This window comes from Octodon degus, unplaced genomic scaffold, assembly GCF_000260255.1.
Source record: "Octodon degus isolate 3935 unplaced genomic scaffold, OctDeg1.0 scaffold00086, whole genome shotgun sequence".
Taxonomy (NCBI): domain Eukaryota; kingdom Metazoa; phylum Chordata; class Mammalia; order Rodentia; family Octodontidae; genus Octodon; species Octodon degus.
Genome location: NW_004524662.1, coordinates 1,391,288 through 1,406,225, shown reverse-complemented (window position 1 = coordinate 1,406,225; position 14,938 = coordinate 1,391,288). Strand labels below are relative to the sequence as shown.

Genomic DNA, 14,938 nt, shown 5'->3' with positions numbered 1-14,938 from the left:
CTCTTCCTCCTCCTCTTCTTCTGGTAGATTTGGTGGAGTTTCTGGATTTTAAATAAGGACTCATCTTTTTCTTTTTTTTCTCTGTGATAGGTGAATCAGTGTAGTATGAAGCTCTCTACATAGAATATTTTCCCACAATGCATCAGAGAGGATTTCAACTTGTGTTTTTTCATAAAGTAGTGATTTTTTTTACTTTTACATTTTAAGCAACATTTAAAAAGTAACAACTATTCAATTGTAAACAATTTAGGAAATATAGAAGGGAAAGTGCTGGCAGGATAGTTCAGTGGACTAAGCACCTGCTTAGGCAAGCGCAGGGACCAGGGTTTGATCCCTGGCACAATATGCCACACCAGCCCTGCCCCCAGGTGTGCTGAGCCAGCAACCAAGACTGGGTGTGGTGGCACACACCTGTAATCCCAGCACTGGGGAGGCTGAAAACAGGAGGATCACTATGAGTCTGAGCTGCACAATGAGACCTTGTACCAAATATAATAATATATGTGATGTGTATATATATGAATAAAGTTTTGCATTTTAAAAAATTTCCTGATAATATATATTATGGGCTTATACTACTTACAGAATTGTGCATAGTTTGTGTTGTAAGGGGTCAGAGAGATAGCTCAGTAGAATAAGTGCTTGCCTGGCAAGCGCAAGGGCCTCAGTTCAATTTTCTGCAAAAATAAATAAATAAATAAATTTGTGTTGTGCCCTGCTTTTTTATTTAATCTTTGAAGATATCATTTTTACAATGACATAATTCTTTTTCTTTTTTCTTTTTGTTTCTTTGTTTGTTTCTTTCTTTTTTTGTGGAACTGGGGATTGAACTCAGGCCCTTGCACTTGTCAGGGAAGCACTTATTCCACTGAGCCATCTCCCCGGCCTCTACAATGGCATAATATTGCCTCATCATTTATTTGATTGCTTGATTGTGGGAAATGTGGCATGTTCTAAATTTTTTAATATTGCACTATTTTAAGTAATTCAATATAGTGATACATGACTGAAAATAAATCATCGCTAGAGATTATGATTGGTTCCTCAGTGGGAGTCAACAAGTGTGACCAGGACCACTGGTGTCTGATGCTGTGTGTAACGCTTTGTATCTCTCCACTTTTCTTTTTTTGATTTTTTTTTGTAGCTATTTCATATGAAATATTTCACAAATAACTCTCTAAAGCAAATACAAGACTTTGTAATATGCATTAATTCCATGAAAATTACTGTCTATAGAAAAGATGATATAGGGTATCAGAGAATAATCAGTGAGGAAGCAAAAGAGAATAGAAAACATGACGATTATGTGATATGACAATATGAGTGACAGAGGCAGGCTCCAGATGAGTATGGGCTGATTCTCGCCTACCAGTTGTATAATTTTCTTCATGTCGTATAACATTGGTAATAAAATACTTTACTAGAATTGTTGATATATTTGATTATATATGTAGGTGGAAGAAACTGTAGGCATTCTTCCAAGAAATCTTAACTGTGAAAGATTAACTTGATTGTCTTAAATTCACCGATGATATACAAAATGATTAAATGAGTATGCCGCAACTGCAGAATCAGTATTTTATTGTGCAATTACATTTCAGTCCATTATCATTTACCTTTCTCACTTAGTTATTTTTTCTTTGTAGAATTACAAGTTAGCTATTAAAGATTTAACCACAGTCGTCAACATGGACAAAAACAGTTATGTAGCATTTTATAACAGAGCATTGTGTTACACCAAGATAAAGGAACTTCAAATGGTAAGATGATTACTTTAATAAACAAGTTTGAAGTTTAAAAACAGCACCCATTCAGTGGCTTTTCTAATTAAAAAAGCAATCAATAAATAACATTTAGCAAACAACATATTAAACCATTTGCAAATGCTTTTAAAATACCTATATTCTCTCTTCTATGATTTTTTAAAAAATCCTCATGGAAGTGCATATGCATAAAATTTGAGAAACCAAATAACCATTCTAAGTAATGTTTAGTTAGTGTTCACATGTTTTCTCATATGTCTGCAATAAATCAAAAGAAAAAAATAATTTTATAATGTTTATATATATATACTGATAGGTGCACATAAATAAAAATATGTCAAATAAGTATGATTTGACTAAATGATGATATAGGGGAAAGAAACTCCCAATCTGAAAGGTATCTGGGATGAGTTTGTGTTCTCTAAAATTGAAGATAGAATTTTAGGAGCAACGGAGGTTAAGAGCAGAATATATTAAGAGAAAGAAAGCCTCTGCCCAAGAGAGGGACAGAAGAGGACCTGGTAGGTTGCCAAGGACCTTGCCTTTTCTAGGGATTTTATAGAGTAAAAACAGGAAGGTTAGGCAGGCCTGAAGGTGAAACATGGGAAACTCGTAGGTGGGTATGGAGTGGGACAAAACTATGGTCCACTGATAAGATTACAGTACAAATGCTCAGGTCAAATTGATTAAATTGGTATCAAATGAAGAAGTGAGTTGGTCACTTAGCAAGAAGACATGAATACAGAACAGGGGCTTTTCCTATAGCGGTTGGTTAGTGACTATTCCTGGCTTATTCAGGGTGATTGATACCCATGTTGAATATCCATCACTGATGCTCATCCCCAGGGATGTGTGTGGCTGCATTTGTTTAATCTTTTATTTTGAGCTCTGGCCTACAAAGAGGTCTCTCCATTTCCAAGATATCTCATCTTGGCCTTGGTATCTCCTCAAGGCTTTGGTTCCTTCAAGGCCTAGCGCTGTCTGACTGCCTGTAATATTTCTAGCTCAGCTACCTACAACAGTGATAGGCTTCCTGCCCAATCTGACAGTGGAGACCACAAGCAGTGTTGGTGCTTCACAACGTCAACATTAGCAAGAGCAGTTCCTGGAGGTTTTTTTATACAGTCGGGAAACCACACTTGCACTGAGGAGTTAGGAGTCCGCTTCTGGGTACCTTGTAATTTGAAGGAAAATTAAGGTTGCAGGGAATGTTTTCCTCCTCTTATCTTCATCTGTGGCCTGCTTGCACAAACCCTCTTCTATGTTTTCTACTCTTCCGCTTGTTTTCTTACCCCTTGCTCTGTGTTCATTTTGCAATGAGGCATCCTCTCTGCGTAGCTTCTGGTCTGTAGGCTTAGTGTTCTGTTGGACTTTCTTGCTTTTCTTTTGCTGTTATCCAGTGCTGTCCGTCTCCTCTTTTCTGCCCCTTCCATGATAAGTGGAGCAATCCTTTTAAAACATTCTTCACATTCCCACTGTACCATGTAGGTACACCTTCTCGCTCTTTGTGAAACTTAGTGAAATCTGTTTAAATATTTAAGAATTTAGACATTAATGATGTTTAAATTTCAGGGAGCCAGAGTATTGTAATTTACTCCAGAAATCTTAACAAATGAATAACTTAAGTTTTGTAACAAGGGGATTGTTAAGTTTCAGTGAGCAAATTAAAAGGTCCTTTTTCAGTGACCTCAGCAGGTGTTTTCCTCCCCCCTCCCTACCCTCTTCCTGTCAGGAAGGTAACCTTTGAAGTCCAGAACAATGGATGGGTGGAGAAGCAATTCTCACATTTTTATCATCTAAGATATATAAAAGACTCAATTCCCTGTTTATCAAGAAAACTCAAAATGCCTGGAAAAAAATGAGACTAAAATAAGATAACAAAATTTGATGATTTGAGCTGCTAGGACCCCAAATATTTAACTTGCTCACTTTACAGCCAAGGAAGTGTAAGCAGGGAGAGGTCAGGAGATTCTTCCAAGTCACACAGGGAGCTAGGGACCTGCATGGAGGTGCACACATTTGTTCGCTTCTGAGTTACCAGCATTTAGGCAGCTTTGTAAAATCATCTGACCTCAAGCATATGGGACAGATGTCATTTCCAGGACTACCTCCTCCCTTTTTACCTCCATCTACCTTTTTCTCTGTATTCTTGCCCTTATCAGGATGAGAAAAATCAAGTATCTAGAAAAAATACACTTAAATGTTCCTCCCAGATGTGGTTTCCTCAAAAGCTAAGCAAAAGTGAACTGTGATTCTACAGCTCAGTATTAATATGTTAATGCTATTAATATTAATACTATTAATATGCTATATACTGTACCATTAACAGTTGCTGCTGGTTTAGAGTATTATGCAGCAAGCACTGGATTAAATGCTTTAGCAACACACACTCAAAAATATGTTGATGTTAGCATGCCTCTGTCACAGATGAGGCAAAAGAGGCTTAGCAGGAGATAACTTTCCCCAGACTAAGAAGCTGGTAACAGCAGAGGATGGTACAAATCCAGGAAAGGTCACTCATCCTCTTAAGACCTCTGCCCGCCCCTCCAGTTGACCTGCGTAGAATCTCACTTCCTAGCATTAGTTTCTTCTATACCACATAGCTGCTTACTGAAATCAAAGATACCCTACAGGTTTATGTTCTGTGACTCTATAAATGGAAAGGTCAGACAATTTGGGGCTAATATTCTATATTTTTAAAAGTATCATGAATGTATTGAACAGCACTGGTAATATTTACATCTTATAATTATTGTCATGATATATATAATCTTCAGTTGCATAGCACAATATTTTAGGCACTTGGGTGTCCAATCAGGAAACACTAGAAAAGCAAGTGAGAGCAAAAAAGTGAAATATTATTTATTAACCATTTTTGGCTCACACGTGCTACAGGTATATGACTTGGCTCTTTTCTAATCAAACCACATGGCCCCTTGCACACACTATTCCCTAGGCAAATAATTTCAGGGACTCAACTCCAGTCCAAATTTAGGATTCTCGCAGTAAGCGGTGAACAGAGTAGAGGCCAGCAAAACTGGTTATTCAGTGGATGGGAAAAGAAAAACATGAAACTAGAGGTCTTCTCAGTAGATTCTCAGCTACTGTCTTAAGAAAGTGAGGACTATAGCTATCAAAATATTTTGACATTTAATTTTTCGACAAGTGCTAATTTGTTAGTTTTAGTAAAGGAGATTTTTCAGTGAGTCAGAATTTATTCATCTGCCTGTTGTGTTCAGTGGTGATGCTTGTTACTGGGTTTACAGTGATGAACAGAATAGATAAGCTCTGGCTCCATAGAGCTTAGTGTTCAGTGAAGAAGGCAATAAAACAATAAACAGAAATTAAGTTGTACACAGTACTCTGTGCACTGCTTTAATGTCCACGGTGTCATGGTGAAACTGCAGAGTGGGGAACAAGTGTTGATTCCCTCCTTTCCAACCCATGCCCAAATGAGCATGGACCGGGTGACTCCCAGGCACCACATGACCTGCAGGCCTAGTGGACACCACTTACTAAAGACTTGCAATATCCTCTTAGTGACCATTTTGGTCCCAAGTCATAAGTCACTCTCTGTGAGTTCTAACACAAGCCGACACACATTTTTCCATGGCTGGTGCTGTAAGGCTCTAAAAGGCTGTGTCTAGATTGTAAGTAATTGTTTTATTTTTAGGCATTAATAGACTTTGGAATTGTGCTGCTCCTTGATGCCAGAGAGACTATAACATTAAATACCTTCATTAATCGTGGACTCATCTACACAGAATTAGAGCAGTATGGCCTTGCATTAGAGGTGAGCTTCCTTGCTGCTATGTGAAACAAACCCACTGGATTTTTCCTGCTCCCTTCTGAAAATTTCTCTGAACAACTTTTTATTGCTACCAAATAACAATATTAGTGAGTGATGACTTTAGCAAGAATTGCATTGAAATATTTTCAATGATGAATAAATCTGTGCAAAAGTGTGTATTATTTTATTTAAGTAGTCAATACAGAAAGGAATTCTAATTTGATGAAAATATTAACTCCCAAGAAAATTAAAACATAACTCAATTATTTGGCAAATAATTTGTATATTATGTACTCTGCTGCCTGGTGCTCTTTCTCACTTATAATTTTCCTCTTTCCCCTGTGAAAACAAATACAAAATCTGTTCTGAACAGGACAGGAAATAGTTGCTAAGAAAGACTGGTGATAGGGTTTAAATTTAGGAACAGGCATTCAGAATTGTAATAGGTGTGTGTGTAGTGTATTTAAAAAAGACAGTTTGAAGTTTACTTCATCATAAAAGAAAATAAAATTCATAAGTTTCATTTCAACTTAATTTTTATTATTCTACAGTACTTTTGAAAGTAAAATATAAAAACAAGGCAAAAAATAGTAATTTGAGATTTTCAATTTAGTAACAGCAGTTCTGCATCTTTAGTTCTGAGAAACTACAAGGTAACTATGTAGTAGAGCATTCACTTCTGATCCTTTCCATCCTCCAATATGGCTTGTGTGGCGTTTCAACATCTGGAGTCATCTTTTGAGATTCTGCTCAGCAAAATCACTTTCCAGGCAGTTTACACTGTGATGAAATGTAATCCCAGCATTTGAATTCCTTTAGACTCCTTGATACATGGAAACATATCTTTGAGATATACTATCAAGGACCACTTCTGGAATAGACAACTAAAGAACTTCTCTGTTTATTGTAGTTAGGAAAACTATGGAAATTTGGACAATAGAATTGGGATGGAGAAAGAGAAAATTGAAGTGGGGTGCAGATAACCCCAGCTTTGGGAGAATTAAATACGCAGACTGTTTTACCTACCAACTAAATTTTATTTGGGCAATATAAACTCTATTGTACTCTCTCTCTCTAAATATGTAATATATATATATATATATATCAGCAACTTACAGATAAGGAAACTGGCGTTCAGAATACGGTACACAAGATCTTTCAACTAATGAGTATTAGGGCAAAATCTAAATTGAGCTTCCCTTGATTTTAGATGCTTCCAGTTAATGGACTGGAACCGAAGACACTGTGATAAACACGGCAGAGCTCTAGTCTTTGGGAGCTGATGGTCTAGTGAGACTCATTCTTGACCTCACCTTTCCTCACACCCGACATCTATCCAATTAGCAAGTCCAGGCAACTATACAACTAAAGCATATTTTGAGTTAAATCAATTCTCATAATTGTGACCAGTATCATTTTCTTGTTGGGCCAGATATAACTTAGGTCTCTGAACAGAATCCATGGGCTTGGAATACTGCAGTAGTTTCCTTAACTGCCCTTACTGCTTCTTCTCTTGCTCTTTTTTATGCTGTGCAAACAAAACAGGTCAAGTCACCCCTCTGCTCAAACGTGCCAGTGCCTCCAAAATGAGACTGCATCCTGATCTCTTGAGCCTGACCAAGCAAGAGCCTGTGTGATCTGACTGCCGCGCGGAGCCCCTCTCCACTCCCTACTCACTCTGCTCTGGCCTTCTGCTAGGCAGTGGCACTGCCAGGCCCCTTCCTGCCTCCACACAGGCTGTTCCCTCTGCATGTCACACTCTGCTAGCTCAGCTGTGTGTGCTTCACACCTCTTTTCATTCAGGCATGTGCTCCAATGTGACTTCTTCAGTGACAAATAGAGTAAACAAATTAAAATACAATAAATGTTTAAAGAATCCAAAATAAATCTGGAAAAAAGACATAGGAACAGAGGAGGCCAGCAGAAATCAAATAGTAAGGAACCTAAGTGAGTTGTGAGTAGTTATATTAAATGGCAGTGGTCAAAAGATACCAAATATGTAATTAGAAGGGCCAGCTGGGAAATTTTAAAACTGTCTAATACATTCTGGTCATAAGAATAACACCCTAAACATTACGACACAGGTAGATAAAAGTAGAAGGCTAGAAGGAGACATGCCATGAAAATGCAAATGCCAAAAAATGATTTTTTCCTCTGTATAAAGTAAAATAATTAAAACTTAAAAATGACATAGGCAGAGGAAGAAATAATGAAGGGTGTAAGACAGAATAATAGAGGTCCAGATGATAAAAAAAAATCTTAAAACATAGGAAGAAAGATTTTTGTGGGAGGGATTAATGGTGAGATCGAGTCTGTATGTGCTAAAAATATAGCAGTGAGCTGATGGTTCTGTGCCCTTTGGCGAACACTAATCAGGAAACATTTACACAGGAACTGTTGGAGAAGCTAATGGTTCAGTGTGTCAGACTGCGAACATTTCTTTATCTCTTTTCCTTCTTAAAAACTTGACTATGATAATAGTAAATTGATGAAAATTTAATTCTACATGATTAAAGATAGCGGAAAAGGGATGCTTAAGTGCTCCAAACTACCATTCAGGATTTTAATTTCCTAAATTTACATTTGAAGGGGAAGCCGAGGATTAGACACTTAAGGACAGTAAATTGCTTCACAAACAAGAGACAAACAAAATTGTCCTAGATGTGTAGGAATGCTGGGAGGGGGGCTTGTGTTGGAATGGTGCTGTTGGAGGAATTCCATTCTATGCAGTAAGTAAACAGTTGTAAAGTTGTAATACGATACAGTACTCATGGTGCTTAGATATTTGTAGGTAAAAACCAGAAGAAATGACTATAAGCTGAAAAATGATTGCCTTTTGGGAAGTGAGACTTAGAGGTAAAGGAAACAGAAAGGGGGATCACTGTGTAACATTATAAGTACTATATTTTTCTTAGGTCCTATGTACTGTGTACAGAGATTACCTTGATAAGAATAAAAATAAGCCAATAAAAATGTCTTTAGAGCTGGTCTGCAAAACATGGAACAGGGCTGAGCATGCCTTCAGGAGATGGATGGGGAGAACCAGAAGGCTGTGGCCATGTGTGGATTCCAGGATGAGGAGGATTGTGTGAAATCTTATTTGTCAGGACAGCGAGAGAGGATCCAGGAGACGGCAGTATATGAGAGCCTGAGGTTCCAGAGGAGATGGACGGAGTGCTGCGATGCAAAACGGAAGATACTTGGTGGCGTGTTTGACCACATTATATTTGATTAGATAATAAATTCTTTGTTTCTACCCAAATACTTCCACTTGTCATCAAAATATGCTTCATCAAATCTAAGTGGAGAACCTACATTCACAGTTTGGTCTGTGATAGGTGCCTCTTCCTGTAGTAGCTCTAGAGTGCTTGACTAGACCCCCCTGCTCCTCTTACACTCCTAGTAATAGCAGAAAACTCATCCTACTGCCTAAAACAACCAACTAATCCCTGTACACAATCTCTGCGAGAGGGCTGAAGGAGGAGGGGGTGGTGGGAGGGAGAGAGAGACTTGGTTGTGCTTAGCTCCTGTCTAGTTGGGCAAGCCTTGGGTACTTTAGAGGGCCGGCACCCTCAGGAAGAAGGGGCTGGAGTGGTTTCCTTTTGCCACTGCAGGGAAGGATGCACTGTTCAACGCATTTAACCTGATCAAATGACATCACAGTCCAAATTGCCTAGGAACATGTCTACTGCAACAGTCCTCTAGAGAAAAAATGTCATTTTTGTTCCTTCATAGGTTGTGACTGTTATGTAGGCTGCTGTCCATATTATAGCAATTACTAAAATTAATCTATATCTCATGTGTGTCATGTATTGCTTTTGATATGCAGATATTTATTTAAATATTTTATGAATTTAACTTTAGTGATCTTATTTTGCCTCAGGTGTCAGATGTTTTTATGAGAATTTGAGAAGTACCAAGTGTTAGACACTGTCTTTGACTCCTAAGAAAGTACAACATTCTGGGTCCCAGTGGCAGGATTGCCTCCCACCCAGCACTTTTAATTTGTTTTATATAATCTGTTCCATAGGGTCACTGAGCTCCACTCCAGACAACTTTCCCGAGTCCAGATCTTAGGGTTAACCTCCCCACTTGCCTGCTCAGGCAGTCTTCTGGATCCCTGGACAAAATGGAGCCCTTATATCTGGATGTGTGGACTTGGGACATGGGAACAAGTGTAGCCAGTCCACACACAAAGACTAGTTAGGCCCTTTTCCTGGCCTGGGTGACTGTTTGCTCAAAAGTCATGTAATTCCAACGGTTCTCTCCAGGGAGTTTCCTTCTCTGTCTAGGTAGAGAGGTCTCTGGTGGTGTTCACTGAATACAAGCAGTAAAAGTAAGGTAAATGACACATTTTGCTGTACATTGCAGGCATGGAAAAGTTTCCCTCACCTCTTTTGCTGTGCTGAATATCAAACCCAGTGCATTGCACATGAAAATGGCATGTACCACTGAGCTGTATGCTAACCCCCAAAATTCCTATTCCTGAGGTAAAGAAAAATAGCACAAAATTCTAAATACTTTATGGCAGTGAGGTTCCTCTGCTCCATACATTCTCGCTCATGTGGTCTTTTGAGGAAAAAATAAAATTTCCAGAAGGTATATATTATAGCCAAATGTAGAAAGAAATTCAAGAAAGCTCATATCATGAATGTTACAAAATTAACAAAACCTTCTAAATTTGTTGCAGGATTTTAAACAAGCCGCCTCGATAAGCCAGACTAACGTCATTCTCTGCCAAGCTGCTGCCTTATGCCACCACAGGTATGGGGTGCAGTTGGTGTGGAAAGGACCATGGCCATACTTAGTTATGGTCTGATGAAAAAGGCGGGAAGGAATGGAAGAAAGAGAGGAAAAAGTGGATGTGACTCATTGCAAAAAACCGGGGAGAGATGCAAAGAATTCCCCGTGTAGATTTAGGATCACATCTAGCATGATGTGCTGTTAGCCCTCTCTGCTTTCCACTGAACAATTTCAGACAAATCAGGAGACAATACCTGTGTCATGGCATTGAGGGGGGACCATCTGACTGAAGCCTAGGCACTGGGGAATGACACTTGGAAATACAGAGTAAAATTATGCATAACTTGAAATATCTCAACAAAAACTAACTTAATTTCTTCATCAAGTGGAACTGACTTGTAAGAATCAATTTTCCTGGTTGAGAGAGTGATTTCAAAAGAATGTACTTTCAAGGAAATCTTGCACTTATATATGTAATTATAAATCTACAACTAATGAAAAGAATACCAAGAAATATCTGTAAAACACAGTAAAGTCAATAAAATTACAGCACCTAAAACATTATTGCCTCTTTTCAAAGTTGTTACATGAGTCAATAAGTTATAGAGAGAACACTTACCAAAGGCTAAGATTCAGACTATCAACTTAAAATATGAACGTAGTACAGAGTGCAGTATAGAAAGCTTGCTGACTATAATGTTCACATTTCCATATGGACATTCAGTATCTGAAAATTAAAGCACAGAGATCTATTTTTTTATTTTCCCATAATTTTATTGATAAACAAATAGCAATGAGACAGTTTCAAATCAAATTGGTAGGACAATTTCAATAATTAAAACATTGCATACATTCTTCCTAGTAGTTAATTGCTGTACAAGATGCAGACATGATATCCTATTTACAAACACCATTAGAATAAATCACTCTATTCATTAAGAGAATGTAACTATATATCTATCCTAACCACGTTGAATACACAGATACAAAATGGACATTCATCTGTATCCCCTTTTTTTGTTAAGTTCCGTTCTTTGAATATTATAGGTGTGCAAACTCAGCAACATATTCCAATAGAGTCCAGTAGCCCATAACAGTATTGGGTCTTCCACTTGATTGGCAATGTCAGAAATTGTTGACCTGAGTCCCCTACAGCTCAACATAATAGCATGGCTTTACTTCTTATATTTAGTTTTTATTCTTTTCTGCTGGATGGTAAAGACCAAGGTAAAACAGGACCTGTGCAACAAGAGTTGTAGCTTTTGGGTCTGATAAGGTCAGTGAAATCGCCTCAGGATTTATCCTGAGATCCTGTACCTCAGATTGTAGAACCTTTGTCAGTGTCAGCCATGTGGATGAGTCACAGCCATAGCTTGGCCAATGTGCTCTCTGTGAAAGCCTGAGAGAATGTTTTCTCTCCATGTGACTCTCCTTAGGCACACTCTACATCATCAATCACTTTCCTTTTTGGTGTCATAATCTTCTTGATCAGAAAACTTGGGACACTACTGAGTTACATGACGTTACAGTACAAGTTCTCATATGTCCTGAGTCTTAATTGACCTTGGAAGACTAGGGCCAAAATGTTGGCTTTCCTTGCAGCCCTCCTTTTTCTCTAATTTTGGTCTGCAAACTTAGGTTGTTAACCCTTCCAGAAGAGAAGCTTATTGTTATTACTATACAACCTCGGCTGTTAAGCTTAACCTCACTATCTGTAGGAATATCAAACATTTTAGGCATAACATGGAACAGGTATTTTTCATCAAGTATTGATATGTTGAACTTTAAGTCCCTACAGAATATGATGAAAAAACATTTAAAAATTAGAATATATTTTTAAAAATAGACATAAAGAATTATATAATTCTTATGTTTACACATAAGTCCAAAAATCTAACCATATACAGCTTTGAAGCAGGACAGTCCCACAACATTCCTTTTCCTGTCTCTTGCCTTCCTTCACCACCCGCTTCTTTTTGAACAATCATCTACCCGAGAGACAGCACAGCAGCAACTGGCATGTCATGACAAGCAGCCTGTATTCAGAAGACCAGAATGACAGGCACTCCAAGCATGAAACTACTATTACAGATTACCATCTTCAGTGTAGTTGCTTAGTTCACAGGTATCAGTATATATAGTTAGGGTCAGAATCGTTCCAATTATCCTCTAGATTCAAAAATTTTCTGCAGATTCTCAGGATCGTTGCTTTGCCCATCTTCTACCTATAACTATGGCTTAGCACTGTCATGTTTCCTAGCTCTTCTCCTTTCCCTCTCTTAATTATTTAGTCCTGGAGTTCCTACAGCATTACTTTTTTATAAAAGAAACAATGGCAGTTAATTTGTAGTAGGAAGTTAAAATAACTGATAAATTACATAGATAGGCTCTGCGGATAATCAGAAGAACAGAATATAGTTTGAATTATTTAGGAACTTGACATACTTTATTTTCCCTTATAGGATATAGATACCACAGCTACATTGCCCTGTGAGAGAGTTTGTTATTTTATGAGCAAAGTAATATAGCAACTGGAACTTCTAAAGATGGCTTTGAGCTAAAAGAACCATTCTCAGACCTTTTCTTTTATATCGACAGCAAAAATATAATCATACAGTTGTCAATTTTAATCCAGCAATCCTTATACAATCCATATCCTTTAATTGTTTTCTTAAGAAGAGATAGAATAATGAGACTGGTTTTGGTGGGTGTGTGCTGGCCAAAATATGTGAAGAACAGATTCCAAAATTTCTCTCACCCTCTTTCCAAAGTTTAGCAACTATTAGTAAGTTTCTCAGTGTGTCAGTTCACAATCTGTTTTATGAAATGTGGTCACTGGTCGCATTTTCAACCACAAATCACTGGTTGTATTCTCAGAGCTTCCTTAAACTGATATTGCTTTGCAATTTCAAATAACGGACTTTCATCACCTGACTAGATCTCTATGGTTCTTTAATAAAAGTAGAATTTAAATCAGCATTAATCAGAATCCCAATTCCATGTGTATTGAGTTTTTAACAGTTTTACTGAACGTTACAAGAAGGAATGTTTTGTGGTTAGTGAAATTTCTTCAGGAAAAATAGTTTTGCATTTCAAAGTAAGCAGTAATCTACATAGCAGCAGTTTGTAACTGTAAGGATTCACATTTGGTGTCTCATGTAGAGTAAGGAAGGTAAAAAAAAATCATTTGGAAAATTTTATAAAAGGAATAAATCTTTACATTTTAGGGCTTTGATCTTTGAACTCATGGGGCTGCAGACTTGTGAAGTATCTTTTGTGTATCTCTGGTTCTCTCTCTTGGGGTTGCTAGGAGACAGCATTCCTTAGGCCGAATATCCTACTTGTTGCCTAATTTAATTGCTGGCAGTTTTAAGGTAGAGTTAATTTTTAGATCTTTTTGCTAAAGCTACCTTCATTTTCTGTTTAAAAACATGAGCGGTTACTCAGTTATATGTTCTGTGTACTTCTCATTTCTATATGTTTATTTTGCCATTCGTGATATTTGCATAAAATACATTTTAATCTTTAGCTTTGCAAGCCACATTCTTCAGTTTGGGGGAGGTATTTGTGATTTATTTGTACAACTCAGTAGGGCACATCTGGTAACGTATGTGATTAATGTGGTCAGTGCTGTGGGCTTTTGTGCCCGTGTTCTCACTGCCCTTTCAGAGCATGATTCATTGAGAACAGAGTGAGAATTAGATACCTTTATGTGAGCACATTGCTTTAGATCTATACACAAGCATTTTAATTTTGAAAACCTTTTATATGCTTTTATACTTGAAGTAGCAGATGCCCATCTGTTTACTGCTTGTGCATGCACACAGGGATGGTGGGTAGAATTCTGCTGTGCTTTCCCATTGGCCAAGTGCTGGGGGATGACTGACCAAGAGCAGCAACTGAAGGGACACTAAGAGGCGCATCTCCAGAAGATTAAGATTGCTGGTTCCACAGTGGTGTCCGCTGAGTGTGTTTCCTCACCCGTTGGTGTTGGACCCTGGGGAGTCTTTCTGTTCAGCTCGGTCTCCTCCTTGGGAGTTGATTTTAGCCATCATCAACCCCGAGGTACTGGCCAACTGGCTTTCAAGATCACTTCAGGCTTTAAGGCATGGTGATTATTTAGCCACTGTGAACAGAGTGCTCTTTAAAGACAGCGCTGGTAACTAGATCAGTAAAATAATAGCTTCTACCACTGCCTTTGGATAATATTTTTAGGCTCTGTGATGGTGTGCTTCAATTCACTGCCTCAGTTCTTTCTTTATAATTTTTATAACTTATTAGGCTGTGCAAATGGAGAGTTTTTTATAAGTCATATATCAAGATATGTATTCCTAAAGAATTTTAAATTTCTTTTTAAGTAAGGGGGATAGGGTGTGATGATATTTTGATATGAGTATCCTAGGAACATTTCAGGATTTATGGAAAAAATATGAGGGATGTGGGATTGTCCTGAAATTTCCATTAAATGTAAACAATGACATGTATTATAAGTGAGCTCTTCACTACTCATTAATAGAAATACTGAACACAATAAAACCTAAAAAGGTACACTTTACATAAAATGGCTGTGGTATGTTTGTACTTAATAAACAGTGCTGGTTTGTGCTTAGAACTGTTGCTGTAATGCAGTCACTTGGAAGGC

The 14,938-nt window shown here is 37.7% G+C and overlaps 1 protein-coding gene across 1 annotated transcript in view; it reads left to right on the top strand.

Moving 5' to 3' along the window:
* Positions 1–14,938, top strand: part of LOC101577327 (tetratricopeptide repeat protein 6) — a 46,127-nt gene that overhangs the window by 16,650 nt on the left and 14,539 nt on the right. Inside the window, exons 6-8 of the mRNA XM_023721820.1 lie at positions 1,647–1,760; positions 5,437–5,556; positions 10,244–10,317. Of these exons, the coding sequence (XP_023577588.1) occupies positions 1,647–1,760; positions 5,437–5,556; positions 10,244–10,317 (308 nt within the window). The remainder of the gene's footprint in view (positions 1–1,646; positions 1,761–5,436; positions 5,557–10,243; positions 10,318–14,938) is intronic.